At 48.6% G+C, this 16,103-nt stretch overlaps 1 protein-coding gene across 1 annotated transcript; it reads left to right on the forward strand.

Moving 5' to 3' along the window:
- Positions 1–49: 49 nt before the first annotated feature.
- armc2 (armadillo repeat containing 2) lies at positions 50–15,167 on the forward strand. Its single transcript, XM_029257000.1, has 18 exons — positions 50–177; positions 1,271–1,495; positions 2,093–2,165; positions 2,256–2,421; positions 2,934–3,099; positions 5,252–5,454; positions 6,384–6,485; positions 6,923–7,098; positions 7,310–7,412; positions 7,501–7,748; positions 9,380–9,525; positions 9,665–9,764; positions 10,499–10,769; positions 12,082–12,204; positions 12,628–12,741; positions 13,408–13,540; positions 13,786–13,940; positions 14,844–15,167. Exons 1-18 carry the CDS (start codon positions 161–163, stop codon positions 15,008–15,010), a joined length of 2,688 nt encoding a protein of 895 aa, XP_029112833.1. The 5' UTR covers positions 50–160; the 3' UTR covers positions 15,011–15,167.
- Positions 15,168–16,103: the final 936 nt, after the last annotated feature.

A 16,103-nucleotide genomic window follows, 5' to 3' on the forward strand; every position in this document is an offset into this window, starting at 1 on the left:
ACATGACGCGTCAGCTTGCGGCGGCTCGCGGACGCTCGCGGACGCTCGCGGACGCGCGGAGCGCGTTGGTGAAGCGATTCCATTCGTCGTCTGTGAGGGAAGACACATAAATTTGGACTTTTTCTCTGGTTAAACTGGAGTAAAAGGCCGGGTAACGGTAATGTCCATCGGGGGACGGTACGTATGCTGACCTGACGACTTCCTGACCTCTGCTGGAGTCTGGACCGGACCGGTTAGCCGCTAGGAAGCGAGCCTATATTTCATAACGGGGCGGGCGACCGCACCGAGTAACCTGTTCACGCATCACAACTTTTACGTAAAATATAATCTAAGTGTTTATACTGCAAACATGATGAGGCTAAAAGCGGTTTTGTGGACTCGTGCGAGCGGTGTGTGTGTGTGTGTATACATGGTCTCCATGGTGACTGGTCGTGCGCGCGCAGCCGGTCCCGCGCTCCTTGGGTCCCGGGGAGCTTCGGTCTCTCCCGCATGTGACGCCGTGCGCGCGCGCAGAAATCACGCAACCCTGAAGACTCACGCGCAGATCTGGGCAGCATGAAAGAATGGAGTGTAAATCAGAGCGCAGCGGGGAGAATGGAGCGGTAACACTAACACTGGAGGGGGGGCCTCTAACTAATAACCTTTGGCTTACAAGTTTAAGTCCCTAATTGCAGTGCTACCGCAATTAAGGTTCACACCCATTAAAACATGCTCATGTTCCCTCTACTTATATACGTACTGCTTCATGCTCCTAAACTGCACTCAGCACAGAGCTCATTTGGCCCTTGAATTTTCAGATAAACAGAGTTGATTAAATGGCCAACAGTTGGCGTAGAGGTAGAGTCATCGCCTTCTTCCTGAAAAAACCTGCATTTGAATCCCTGCTCTTGTTGTAGCAGTAACTTTGATCAAGATTTACCCTGAACTGATAAACTTAAAATTACCCTTCTGTATAAATGGGTAGACCATTGTAAGTAGACCGGGTAACATGGTAAGTCACCTTGGAGAAGCGTGTCAGATAAATGGAATAATAAGAATTGCTGTTGGGGGTGGTGTCATGCATGAAGGGGCTGCAGGAAGCTCAAGGTGGAAGAGTGGGGAAAAAAAGGTTGTGATGAAGGCTTGGGTGCTTATAATAAATACTGGTATTAATCCCTTGAGAGCAATGCAATGGCTCTGACCCCTGCACCACCTGCTGCCCCCAGCTTTGCTCTTTTCATATGTTCAGATATGATGGATGGAAACCACTATTATTTTGGTTCCTTTCCAGTGTGGGTGAGTTTGATGCGTCCATGGCACACGTGCAGGAGAAGAGCGAGCCCTTTTGCGGGACTCTGCATTCGCGGAAGACGAGCGCTGAAATTGTGAGTGAGGCCAGGCGGTCCCTCCGGACAGTCTGCACCCAGCGCCCCTTCACACCCAAAGACGAGCAGAGGAGGCTGTTCAGCCAGTGGTCCCCCCATACCGCCGAGGGGAGACCTCCCTCTGTTTTCAGGTGAGGGCCGAAGGTGACCTGCACAACGGAACGGTTAACAAACGAACACGACCGGGCTGAGAGGTTCACATCGCTGTAGGAGCTGTGTGGGTTTTCGGGAGCTGTGGGACAGCTGGTACCATAGTGGTTAGCGGTGCTGCCTTTGAGCTAAAGGTTGCAGGTTCGATTCCCATCTCTGGTTGTAGTACCCTTGAGCAAGGTACTTAATCCAGCTTGCTCCAGTAAGAATTACCCAGCTATATAAATGGGTAAATAATTGCAAGTACATTAACACTGTAAGTTGCTTTGGAGAAACGTGTCAGACAAATGAATAAATGTAACAATTACAAACAAGGCAGTAACTATAAGCCAACAGGATGTACGTGTTCTCCAGTTTAAAACAAAAATGTCCCTGAATGCAACAGAGTACTGATCTCTGCATTTTCAAGTCTACAGAGCAAGAACTCAAGAGTAATTCAAACCTGGAAAAAATAAATCAAAATAAACTGCACAAATTAACCTTCTAGAGTGGACTTAGCATATGAGAAATACTGTAAAAATAACTTTTTACCACCCGTAATGTCAGTGTAATTGTGCCTCATTTCCCTTATTTTCCAGCCTTCACGCTCGCCACTTTGAAGGGTGTGATTCACGGCCCGGATCTGGCAAACGCCTCTCCCCGTTGGAGCACGTATGTGTGAACCCCTGTGTTCTAGTCTCCGTTGGCACTGTCGACTGGTTTCCGCCTGGTGCCGGGTAAGAGACCCGCCCATTTTCTCAGGTGCCCAAACTGCCCGCGTCTCTGGTGGACGATGACGGTGGCGCCGATGCCATTGACAATCCCGCTGTGCGGCCCCATCAGCTCAGGAAGTTGGGAACGGTTGAGAACCGCCAAATTAGAGACACTCCCCTGGGGGGGTTCTCGCCACCGAGGCTGCGGGAGGAGCGTAAGTCGCCTGTGTGCTCGGGCTCTGAGGATTTCTCTTTGCTTTAAATTCCCTCAGTGATACCATGATTTACTGACATAAAATAATTCCAAAATAACCAAAATGCATTATGAAGAATTAACATAATTTCACATTAATTTCCCATGGCATTGTGCTGCTGAGCATGTTTGTCGCATTTCCTGCAATTTACTCTAAACTCTGTTTCTGCGCGAGATCCTTCGAGTAAAGCATGAGATCAGGCTCCTTGGGGAGCATTTTGTGCTCCAAGAAAAAAAGAGAAGAACACAGATCAGTACTGAGACTCTGCCATCGCTGTCAACCTGTAGAGAGCACGGTGAAAAACAACGGAAAAAAGGTTCCTCTGATTATTTATTACAAAGAGCGTCTCAACTTCTTAAGCAGAAGACGTTCAAAGGAAGGACTGGATTCTCCCGCAGTCAACTCCTTCTTGAGGGATCACTGAATTGATGCAGTAAATGCAAAATGTAACCGCAATGTCCTCCTCCTCGCAGACAAGCCCAGAGGTTTGTCTCCTCGCGCCGTCTGCTCTCCGGCCCCGTGCGCCGATGCGACCCCCCAGCCGTCCGGTCTCGTGAAGGCCAGACCCGGCAAAGAGAGGGGCATCTCCAGGGCCGAGGGCGAGAAAACCGTCCCCTGGAGACCGGAGCCGCCTGGAAGGTGAGCATTTTCACGGCGTGACGAACACACAATAAGTGGACATGAATAGTCAAACAGGTTTCCATGGCGGCAACCAGTACGCCTAGTTAAATTATTCACCCTTTGCTGACGTTCACCGCAACTTAGCGCGATCTTTCAGTTTCACAAACACACTTGGTGCCGCCCCGCCCAGGCCTTTATAGATGCGCATTGGATTTGGACACATTCAGGGTACACAGCAGCATTGCTGTGAATCCAGCAGGGAGACGTGGAAACAAAGTTCTGAAATGTTGAAGGGTTGTATAATACGTTTAGCGATAAACCTCATTAGCTATGAGCTGCTGTTCCACTAGCAGTTTTGCCCTTGTGGAGTAGAATACCATTAACACCTTGTCATGTGCTGCTGTCATGTGGCCCTGTTCTTTGGGTGACGAGAGGAAACGCTTCCACAGGAACTAATCTTACTGTAAACGATCTGTTCCTCTGTCCCAGGAAGGCACAGTGATGCTTTTTCTTGAAAATCCGTTGGCTGAATTGATTTTCGGAGTTTCAGCCCAATGAAGGGGTTTCCTGGTCAGCAGGTCACGAAGATACGACGATGGCGGCACCTTCCGAAAACCGCTCGCGGTCCCCCGCGCGCACATTCGGCACGGCCCCTCTCTGTGGGTCTGATATTCTCAGCGTTCACAGAGTTATAGAAGTGCAGGGCTGGTTCTTGTTTCCAGGCTTCTTGTGATGGGCATCTAAATCTAATAGAAGGCCCATTTGAGGCCATCTCGGCCGGGCCGTCTGGGCCTTTGTTTTGACTGCCGACCCGGCCTGCCTGAAGATGAGGATGACATCATGTCTCTGGAAATGTAGCAGAAACAAAGAAACGCTATTGAACTTGTAGCCAATCGGCGCTCGGATTCGCCGTTCGCCCGCAACGCGCGGCTCCGTCCTACGCTCCAGCTGATGTTCTGACGGTGGAATCATCTTTTGGGCGGCATCCATGACCCAGACGATGCTCTAGTCAGTAATATTTCTGTGAATATAAATACCTCTATGACTAACTGAAAATGTGTAACGAAGAACATCGCACTTCGGCGTTTCGTGGATATTGCCTGTCCTACTACGGGATACTATGGGTTGGTTAATGGCCAACTAACCAACCTTCCTTCACGCTGTCATGGCAACACCTGTCTTGGAGGCATTGAGGTGCTGGAGATGGAAACTGCTTTCTGGTATAAAAAGTTTTGATGTTTCAGTACATCAGCAACTTCCAGGCATCTTCAGGCATGAGTTCAACATTCAATATGAAGGACTTGACAGGCAAATTGTGTGTGGAAAAATATGACCATTTTAATTTCTTAAAATACAAAATGTTCTTTTAACATTTAATTACGGCGCTGTAAAATTGTCAAGGTACGTGGGGCTGTAGAGACTGCGTTGGCGCTCTTCACTTAGGATGTTACCACAGTGACCTCTTATGGCTGCTTTTTTTTTTTTTTGCTACAAACTGCTGTAGAGCAGCATCCTTGCTGAAGATGAAGACGTGAGAGCAAAACTCGTATCCGTGCTGCAATATTTTAAAACATGAAGGTTAATTCACTCATCATTATTAATCACTTGTTCTTGTAGGGTCATGCTGGTTAAGAGCTTCTTTGGGAAGTGTGGTGTCTGAGGCAGGAGACACCCTGGATAGGATGTCACAGAAATCACACACACATTCACTGACACATACACACTATGAGCAATTTTCATTTAACTGCTTTTCTCCAAAGCAACTTACAATTTTAATCTGCCTACAATTATTTACTCAGTTATACAGCTGGTATAATTGTTAAAGGGCACGACAGCTGGAGGTGAGAATCAAATCGGCGACCTCTGTGTCCAAAGGCAGCAGCTCTAACCCCTACGCTACCAGCTGTCCCGATTCAGACCACCAGTTCATCTGAAACAGGGAAAAATATACAAACTTCATGCATGCTGAGCCAGATTCAAATCCACATTCAAAGCTATAGCCCCGAAGCTGTGAGATTCCAGTTCTTGCCGCTGCGCCACCGTGCCGCACAATACAAAAGCTGGTTCTTTAAAAGCCGAGTCTACGTAGGTGACGGCTGTGGAATTCTTACATATTGATTCTATTTACCGACTTTGCCAGTGTTTCACGGCTTTGTCCCTTCCTCTTCAGGGATCCTTCCGGACACCTTCAGCACATCATCGCCGATGTGACCCCAGCAAGAGCAGCAGAAGCAGCACCGCGTGAAGGTGTGTTCCAGGAAATGAAAGGCGAGCCCTTAAAAAAAGCAGAATGCGTGGACCTCCAGAACACATCCCATTCTCATGACCTGAGTCAAGTCACAAGCCACGGGGCCCACAGGGCAGGTGTGACAGGTGAGCTCGTGCTAACAAGTTGTCCCGTTACCTTGACTCTGTTAGTTTCTCCCTCAAATTCTTTAATGAGAATTAAAAGGGACATTGACAGTGAACGCTGTGAGTTTTACCAGTACCGGAACGTCGCAGCGGACTCATTAATGTCAAGGTCTGATAAATTGGATCTTTATCTAGCTGAACCTAATAATAATGGAGGAAGTGGTTCTACAGGACAGAGAAACTGGGGAATATTTTGATTCCAGCCATTGTTTTAACTCTTAGGTTGATATTTTTTTTTTTAACTGCAAATTCAACCTTTTCTCATGCAGCCAAGGCTCTACATCACTGCTCGCACCTTGAACCGCTAACATGTTGCCATGGTGTCTGTGCCTGTCGTCAAGGCGTCAGCCAATGGCTGCCTGAGCTGAGAGCATCGGCAACTTTTCTCCTGCAACTGCGGGTGAAACATGCAAAAATTTGGTAAAGTGTGTGCGAAAGGAAGGGTGCGAGGAAGTGCAGCTGTAAAGGCTGACCTTTAATATCGCATTTCCTCCACAGCGATTTATTTTAAGACGCACACATACGATCTGTAGCCTGCTGCCTCTGCAGTGTTTTTAAAAGGTAAAAAAGCACACGAGAGGAAATGGCATGAGGCTTATGCTCTGTGTTATTTATATCACTGTTTATGTTTTTATGAGGTAACAGGCAAGTCAGATGCGATGAGATTTTTATAGTGTTTGCTTGTCGCGCTCCCAGAAAAAGCAATTTAATTCAGTAACCTGGGTCCACAGAGGGAGGACTGTAAGATAGCTGACAACCGGCTGATAAATGTCAGCTCGTAATAAACTCGAGCGCAGTAGCGGTTTGTTGCTCTTGTGTCGGTGTAATGTTGCAGCGCAACGATCCCATTTCAGTGGAGCCGTGTTGTTTTTCTTCGCTGTTCACTCAAGAATCGGGCGACAGCGACTGCACGGCTGCGAACAACTCGGAGGAAGCTTACTGGAACACCAGGGTCTTGCCGCTTCTCCAAGAACTCGACTCCTTGGCATCGGGTACAGTTTTCCCCATTAAATGGAGGACATCTGGAGCCTAAAACAGGCCCCACATGTCATTGTTCATTTCAGTAAAGATTTACAGTTTTAATTTAAAAAATAAAATCCAAACTGTATTATGAAGTTCACATATATAAATAATTTTCAGAGCAGCATTGCCCTTATCAGCAGGAGTATACTAGATTCAACTTAAAGGGCTCAAAACAGATTTGCACCCGACTCCTGAAGTGAGATACACAGTAAAGTGCAGCACAGTTCCAGCTCAGCATCTTCCTACACAGCTGCTGCTTATTCCTTTCTCTTAACGCCCAAAGAAAGATGTCCTTGTGAGTCTTCCGTGCCCCACCGGTACAGTGAATGTGGGCAGAAGATGCTTTAAATAAGTGGAAAGGATCACCGAGGGTCACTAAAGCAAAATCTGCCTTGTTGTGCTGCAGATGGTGCCGTGGAGAGCCTGTGTCATGCGTGCGACCGCCTTCACGGTGTCCTGGCAGAGAGGGGCTTGCTGGGCAGGAAGTGCAGGAAGCGACCCGCGTTGCTCCGGTCACTTTTCAAGCTGATTGACGTGGGCTCGGACCGCCTCAGCCTGCAGCTGTCCAAACTCGCCCTTGCAGTGAGTCCCGGCCTCTTTTACCATACCGCAGAGTAGAGAATCTGGGCATTACCCCTTTCGGCTTCAACGTTGCAGCTGGAATACTGGTGTCATACAGGAGCTCAAGCAAAGAGGAATGGGTACCTGGACAGGGACCTGAGCTGGTCACCTACTGTACAGCACCCGCTATCCATTACTGATGGCAGCACTGACGTTCTACTCTTATTTTCAGCTCAGTGTCAGTGGAAAGAATCTGCTCAACGTTTGCAAACTGATCTTCCGAATCAGCCGGAACGACAGCAACGATGCTCTCTTCCAGAACAACACCGTGATAGGTGAGTACGCACCGGAGACGGCTCCAGCGTTCCACGGTGGTCTAACTGAGCTGCAAACAACCGCAGAGTGTCTGTCTGCTGTGTCTAGACTCGCTGCTCTCGCTTCTGCGCCTTGAGGACGTGTGGTCCGCTGGCGAGGCCTTGCTCTACTGCATGGGCTCCCTCAAGTTCCTCTCCGGGAACCCCTCGCTGCTCAGGGAGCTTCAAGACAAGGGCGCCGTCCCGGCCCTGCTGGCGCTCACCCGCAGGCTGAACGAGGCCACCGAGGAAGGCCAACGCAGTGGCCAAGGGCGGAGCCACGACACCTTCTCCACGTCTGGCCACATCCTGCTGCAGGTCAGCGCTGCCCTCCTCTCGGACACCTGTCCGACATCGCAGACTCCTCGAGAGCCGTAATCGGCTGCTGTCGGTCATCCAAGTTTCTCCCCCTCGCTTGATGAGAGAGGGGAAAAATTGAATATGTGGGGATTTGTTTTTGTTGTCTGGATTTTCTTAATGGGCTTATAGTCTTGTTGGAGCAGAATGGTTCAGAAATAATCCCTGTGTACCGCAGAGAAAGCACGGTTGGTAGTGTGTGTTAAGAGCATTGTTCATTGCGATTAAGCCCTGCTTTATTGCATGGTCGAAACAGTGGAATTACAGCTGAGCAGCTAAATGCCATTAATTTCATTAGGAACTAGTGAATTAAGTGTCGCCAGTCACTGCTGTTGATGGAAAAACTGTTATTATGAATTCTAAGCAGAGCCCCGGTGCTCTGTTTGAGCCAAGCGCGAACGAGAGCCGTGTTCCTCACAAACAGGTCGAGCCACTTGTGGAACGGTCGCACCGCAATCAGGGCACGGTATGTTGTGTACTGTGTACAGTCAGCAGCACCGCTGGTGCCATGGCAACACCGCTTTTGTTGGGAGCGAGAGCCACCGTGAACGACGGTGCTCAAACGGAGGGAGTGAAGGAATAGACCAGCCGTCCCCGTCTCCTGGCCAAGAATCGGCAGATCACCCTCTGCGAACACCGAGCTAAGCCTCCCTCTAGCGGGTTCGAGTCCAGGTTCACGATAACCCTGTTGAGAACCACTTGTGAAACAGCAAATCCCATGGAACAGCAGGCAGGGCTCCAGAACGTGCATTCTTTCTGTTTTCATAACTTGAGTGCGCTGGTCCCTCTCCTTACAAACAAAACTGCGGCCACAATCCTGTTCTTAACTTGCTTTGTTTGCAAGTGCAAACTCGCTTTTAACAGTAAACTGCAATCAATAATCAATAAAAAGCTCAACGATGCAGATGTCCCCCGGTCTATTCACCACTTAGGTTCTGTAGGAATCAAAGCATACAGTAGGACTTTTAATTGGTAGTTCCCCCCCAGTAACTTCAAACAGAATTTACACTTATTTATCTGATGCTTTCCTCCAAAGTGACTGGCAGTGTTAAGTTACTTACCCCTTTATGCAGTTGGGTAATTTTACTATAGCAATTGAGGGTAGGTATCTTGCTTAAGTATACTACAGCTGGCGGTAGTACTTGAACCTGCAACCTTGAGGTCCAAAGGCAGCAGGGCTAACCACTACACTACCAGCTGCACCCTGCAGTAAAACTAATTAGTGACAATAAAAACATAGTCTCCACAAAGTTCTGTTCAGGGCCTTTTGCTGGCTGATTCATCCCCCGTTTTGTTATTGATCACTGTAGCTCAGAAACACCAGACAGGAGCTGTAAACACATAGAACAGAATTTCGGTGGTCCCGCACTCCTGTAGTGTTTGGATGGGGAAAATGTCGTTAAAAAAGAATAAATAAATGGAGAAAAGCTCTTTTGTTCCGAACATCAGCCAGCGTATCAATGAGGAGAAACTTTCTCCCTTCACTGGACTGAGCTGAGACTTGGATCATGGTCTTGTCCCCCATGATGGCCCACAAACCTCAATTCCTCCCCGTGCGCTCGACCTTGAGCTCCTTACCTTTCCATCCGTAGCTAACGGCCGCCCTGAGGAACCTGTCGGACCTTTCCGAGAGCCGAGCCCAGTTCCTGCGTGACCCGGGGCTGCCGGAGTTGTGTGACGTGCTGAGGCTGCACGCAGGGGACCGGGACCTGTGCACCAACGTAGCCCGGATATTCAGGTAGCCTTGGGGCAAGACGTGACATACTCTGAAAAGTACCATCATGCATCCTAGTACTGAACCATGTTCTTGGGTAAAGTGTGAACGTGTACAAAGAATATGGGAACTCTGGTGTGAAAACCCACATCTCTCACCCCAGTAAACTGTCCTCTTACCACGAGTGCTGCGTTGCGCTGGCCGCCTGTCCTGGTTGCTCCCTGGCTTTCTCCGAGCTTCTGATAAAGCACAAGAAGCATCAGGTGAGTCCAGAGGTGACCTCTGACCCCTGAGGTCCAGAGTAAGGGGTGTAAGTACTGAAATTTTACTCTGATGCCTCCACGTCAGATCGGTGTTGATACATACATAAGACGTGCTGGATGGCCAGCAACAGCACAGTCAAATCTAAAGCGGACTCCAGCAAAAGTTATTTCCTCCTATGTGTCTATATTATAAAATTCTATTATTTCTAATAAATTGTAGAATTTGTATTGATTACATAAAATAAGAAATCATTTCATTATATAAAATTAACTGAGATGACAATGCAGGTTAAGAAGCAAATGCATTGATAACCAACAGACACACACACAAGAATTTGCTTTGCTGTTTCTTCAGCCCTTCTGTCTTGAACCAGGACACTTTGTCATCTCTCTGTCTGCGTTAGGGCTGGCAAGAGAGTATGTGAGCTGTGAGAAATGTGTAGGATGTCACTGTTGTGGTTTCTTATTATTCTGCCTGTAGAGCAGAAACACAGGCACCGCTATGGTGCACATAGGTGATGCCGCTGTACCTGCGGTTTTCGATTTTTCTCGGCGGCCACACGTTCGTCGAGCCTCGCGAGCGTTTGCGGCATTCTGCTTACGAAGAGAAGCGTGACCAAGTCGCGGTCGTGCGGCCCCAACTCGTGTCGCCGCAGCAGCAGACACGCCGTTGAACTGCAATCCCAGTCAGACCCTGTAATCTGGACGTGCTGGATCGTTTCTCTCCCCCCCAGGACCTGGTGGTTCGCATACTCTTCACTCTGGGGAACCTGACGGCCAAGAGTGAGCGTGCCGCTGCATGGTTGAGCGCCAAGGGCTCTATGCTAGATGTGCTTCTGGACCTCTTCCCGACATATGGCCACATGGACTCGGACCCGCAGCCAGGTGCCGGCGACATCCTGGCCAAGCTGACCCGGGTCCTGGCCAACGCGGCCGTGCACCCCGGGCCCGGACGCGTCCTGGCAGCCGACGCGCGCTGCGTCGAGCTCCTGCTCGAGGTTCTGGGTAAGGAGGCCGGCTGGGGGCTGCCGCGGGTCACGTGTTCGCCGTGCATCACATGTGCACACTCACGTTTTTACTTACTTTACTGCAAGCTCAGCTCGCGGGAGCGGCTGTCGTGCAGCTTCAGGTTGCCACGGAGCGGTATCGTTTCGGATGCACGAGACACGTAGGCGGGCGAGCCGGGGGCCGCCCACGTCGCAGCGCAGTCCGTTTTCTGTCGCCCGGTCCCAGCTTGCAGCACCATATCCTGTTTTTATCGCTTCTGTGACATTAGTTCTTGGGCCGCAAGGCTGCGAGAGAGAGAGAGAGAGAACAGAAGGGCGCTTTTCGGAAGAGACGAACCACATGAAAAGGCATTTCCAGTCCCTGTTAAACATGCCGCTAGTAATCACATTTCCAGGCACTGTACTCGTGTGGTTCAAGGTTAATATATAATGTACAAAAACAGAACATGTCACACCTGTGCATCTGAGCCGCAGAAACCTTCGCTTCACCTGTGAACTGAGATTAACACCTTTTGGTTGGCCAGACGTTTTTTGTTTCACTTTTTTTCCCTCACGTTTCATAAGAGAGAACGAGACGAATGAAGCTCAGACCTTTCTTAAGTTCCTTTGGGAACGTGATTTATTTAGTGCCCTCCTTCGTGTTTTAGTTTTAGATTAACTTGCGTCCAAATACATGGAGATTATTTTACCTCCCCACTAAATTTAGTGGTTCGCTTAATCAAACACTGCGTGTCGCAGACTGTACAAGAGTAACCTGGTTCACCTCTTTAAGAATTTTGCATACATTTCTTATTTTGTTGTTCATTAGATTTATTCATTTTTCAGATACTTTTTCTAACTGTGTCATAAAACTCAAACAAAAGTGCACAACAAAAGATGAACATTGTAAGACAGCATTACCAATGCAGTTTTCCTGTCTGATTCCACTATGTTGTTTGTTCACATCCCTCAAGTACCTCCTACAGAAGTGACATGCAAATATCAAATACATAAATAATCATAGCAGATGGTGTTGGACTCATTTATGGAACTGTCAGGAGATCAGGAGAGAAGTGGCTCTGAAAGAGATGGGTTTGAGATCTTTCTTGGATGCTGGGAGGGATTCAGCAGCTCTGAGGGAGTTTGTTACACCACATTAGAGCCATAACCAAAACTTATGGATTTTAGATTTTGGACCCCTTGAGAGTTTGACGAGGAGGCAGCCAAAGGCTCAATAGCTGGATGCACCCTTTTTTTTTGCATTTACTCCAATTTTCCAATGTCGCTGCGAGTAAAACACTCTATTTTATGCTGTATGACTAATCTTGTAGAACACACACCTGTGGAGCGGTGCGAGGAACTCGCCATCAACACGGCTGCTGCCATCAACAACCTTTCTTTCTACCAGGGCGAGAGCTCCGTGGTCAGAGCCAGACCACTTCCTGTCGCTCGCTGTAAGTTACACTCAGCAGTTTTCACCACTGTACTGCTCAGTATTTACCCTTTTCTGTGCTAGATGCGGCAATTGGACAGTCTGTGAGCTGCACATTTCTGCTCGGAGGACCTCGTTCCTGCACCATCAGTGTGCGCCGCCTCCTGATGTAGATAGCAATCGTTTCAGGTCTGCACTTTTTCAGTCGTGCTTTCTGAAACGCACGGTGCCTGATCAAATCCGCAGCCCGTTATCGCAACGCACATCTCATTCGCGTTGGGAACACGCCAGCGGGCAGCGTGGTCAGAGCCACCGTTCCCAACCAAGTCACGTTTTGTACCGCACTTATGTCATCTGTCAAGTTCAGGTCAAATTCAAGCGCTCGGTCGCTCTTCTGTGGACATCGAGCTGCCGCGTTAACCGTGGTGCCCCCTTGTGGCTGCAGTGATGATGAAACTCCTGCTGAGCTCCAACATGGATTGTGTCTTGGAGGCCACGCGTGTCCTGGGAAACCTCTCGCAGGCCCAGGAGGTCCGGGACTTTGTTCTGCATCACAAAGGTGGGTTTCGCACAAACCGACCCCCTCTGACGGCAAAGGAAATTTGAGCATCTGGTTCACTGAAGGGAAGGAAAAGAGCTGCTCGCAGTGCGTTAGAGGAGTTGGAGGGGAACACGTTGGACTTCCGTCTTGCGGAAGATACTCATGTTTTTCGTGCTCTAAAAACTGAACAAGGGGTAGCTTTTGCCCGTACCTTGGGCTGAGTGTATTGTCAGCTTATATTCTCATTTTATGAGCACTTGAGTTATGAATTTACAAAGATACAAATACCTTCCACTGTAAATATTTTCAGCTTCACTTTCTTTACTTTTTTTCTCCTTTTTTCAAATTCACATTTGTAGCAGAGCAAGTGAGACCCGAATTTAGTGATTGAGCTGATAGGTGGGAGTAAAGAGCGCCCGAACAGAGCAGGAATGTGGGACCGCCTTAGTTCAACTCACTTCCACAGTGTTCACTGCTTGTTCCTGAGTGTCAGCGACCAGTCAAAAAATTGAGCGGATGCATGCACACATGGTTGAGTGTTTTATCACAGATGCGTATTAGTTTTTACTGAACTTAACCAGCGAATATGCAACGTCTGTATTGTTGAGCTTTCGATGAGAGTAATTGGAGTTACAAACGGAAGAAGTTACAAACAGGCTTAAGTTTGTCTGTTTTGTGAGCCAGCCCACTGCTTCGTGGTCACTCTGCTGGACTCGAAGAGGCAGGAGCTCTGCTACGGCGCCTGCGGCGTTCTCACCAACCTCACAGCCGACCGGAACCTGAGAGCTGCCCTGAGAGGCGAGGGAGCCGTCCAGAAGTGAGACCCCCCCCCACCAGAGAGGGAACCAGCCGCACCTATGACGGGACCGAAAATGTTGTGTGGCTAAAAGTGACACTGTAGAAGCAATAGTGGTATTTCTGTAACCGGTGAACTTTCATCACAATCAACGCCAAAATTGACAGAACTAACAACTTTGAAAAATTGAATTGTGTAAAGAGTATGATAATGTCAAAGGTGTTGAGGATCGTGACCTTTGACCCCTGCCCTTGGCTCTTCTCCAGGCTGCTGGACTGCGTGAGGGACTGGGGGGCGGTGGACTGGCCTCTGGCTGGACTGGCTTGTCAGGCCCTGTGGAACCTCAGCGAGGACGGAGCCGCTCTGTCCTTTGGCACTGATCGATCCCGCGCTCTGCTGCTGCTCCTGCAGAATTACCTGGGTACGGTAGCTAGTGTGGCTAAATGCGTTCTTGCCTTTAATCGCAGTCAGGCTTGGAAAATAAATTATATATTCAATAGCAAGTTTGACCTTTAAGCTGTTTGCAAATATCTTTCAACGTCACAGCAGCAACGCAGGAGGTAAATCCTTTTATGAGAAGTTTGAATTATGAGCAGATGTGATTTGTGTGGTAAAATTCACACGATGAATTGTCAACCCTCGTGACACATGTCTAATGTGTACAGATTTTCAGCTGTGAGGGAAGCCTGTATTTCCTGGTAAAAGTGACTCCTCACCTCACAAATAAAATTGAGAGCAGAAATCGGTTCATAACTCAATCTGATCACAGATCTGGAGGGTTTTACTATAAGTAACATCAGCATCAAAATAGTTTGAGCTGTAAACACTGCAGCAGTGAGTTTTTAGGCGGTCTTCACTCCAGTTCTCTTTGGGTGCTCCTGACTGCCACCTGGCAACTCGGAGGGTAAACGTGGCTCGCGATCGCTCTGCTACAGACATAAATTTTGGACAACAGTTAAGATAAGGGGGGGGGGGGGGTGCAGTAGGTTGGACCTCAGTCCTGCTCTCCGGTGGGTCTGGGGTTCGAGTCCCGCTTGGGGTGCCTTGCGATGGACTGGCGTCCCATCCTGGGTGTGTCCCCTCCCTCTCCGGCCTTACACCCTGTGTTGCCAGGTAGGCTCCGGTTCCCCGCGACCCCGTATGGGACAAGCGGTTCTGAAAGTGTGTGTGTGTGTGTGTGTGTGTGTGTGAGTTAAGAGAAGAAAGTGTAGCTAAATACGAATGTGTTCGTATCTCCGGAAATTTGTAACTCAACCGTTCATAACACAAGGCGACACTGTATCGTGGTGAACGATGTTTGACGTTTCTTCTTTCCTGTCATCAGAAGCAGATCTGGTGCTGCAGTGGTGTGAGGCAGGAGACCCGAGACAAGACGCGAAAGCGGTTTACCAGGGATGCTGGGAAATGGAGTTCCGCCCTGTGGCTCAGCGACTGAAGGACCGACTGCAGAACCAGCTGGGTGTTTCAGACCATCTTGCTGCTCCATCCTAGCACTGCGTAGAGGTGCAGGTCCCTGCAAACCGGGCCATCATAGGATCACTACTCTCCATCATGGCTCTTTCTACTCAAATGTGTCAAATTTACACAGCACCTGATATTTGTAACCTTATTTTTATCTATTTATTTATCAGACACTTGCATCCAAGGTGATGTACAGTGTTATGTTTGTACACTAAGCTACTTACATTGATTTACCCAAGTACAGAGCAGGGTAATTTTTACTGTATCAGTTCAGGGTTAATACTTCGATCAAGGGTACTACAGCAGGAGCAAGGATTTGAACCCAGGACCTTTGAGTGCAAGGTGATAAATCTAAGCACTGCACCAGCTGCAGCCCCTAGATTTGTGCACTTTAAAGTGGGAGAAGGAATTTTGACATTTGTTTCTGTTTTATTTTTGCAGTATGGAGGGAAATTGTAGGTCAGTGAGCAGTGTGTTCCCCATGCGTTTTGTTCACACAAACTAGAGCCATCTGTGTCCCCCAGTGTAGCACATCGCCACAATAGAGCAGCTCCAGCAAAGAGCAATTTGAATCATTTACTGCATCAACATGGCAGCACAAAAGTGACAGAGTAATGCCAGTCGCTAACACGATAAAACATTCCGAGTCTTTGCGCCTCATTTGAAACTGTGTTTTTGTTAAAGTCGACCTTTTTACAACAGAAAATACTTTTTTATTTCAAACCATGGTTAAAAGCAAATGAGGAAACATTGGCAGCATGGATGAATCAGGAATCCAATGATGGCGGAGGACAGCGCCCCCTGCAGGACAGGCGGATCAAAGGCATTTCTGTGAAGACAATCATTTGACCACGAACCACTGGGCCGTGTGACCAAATTCCCGCACCTCACCAGAACACCCCCTCCTCCGCAGCAGCCGTGTTTGAACCCTTCTGGGGACCTGGTGAGCAGTAGCTGAGAGAACTTGGAAACTCTGGCTGTTTGCAAAGTTCCTGGAAGGGCAGCCTCACTCCTGGGGGGGGGGGGGTGAGGTAGGCAAGGGGGCAGTAATGATTAATCCTGATTGAGCTGGTAGTGGACTGATGTAATTTTTTCTTTTTTTACCTTTATAGAAATTATTGTG

This window comes from Scleropages formosus, chromosome 1, assembly GCF_900964775.1.
Source record: "Scleropages formosus chromosome 1, fSclFor1.1, whole genome shotgun sequence".
In the NCBI taxonomy this organism is placed as follows: domain Eukaryota; kingdom Metazoa; phylum Chordata; class Actinopteri; order Osteoglossiformes; family Osteoglossidae; genus Scleropages; species Scleropages formosus.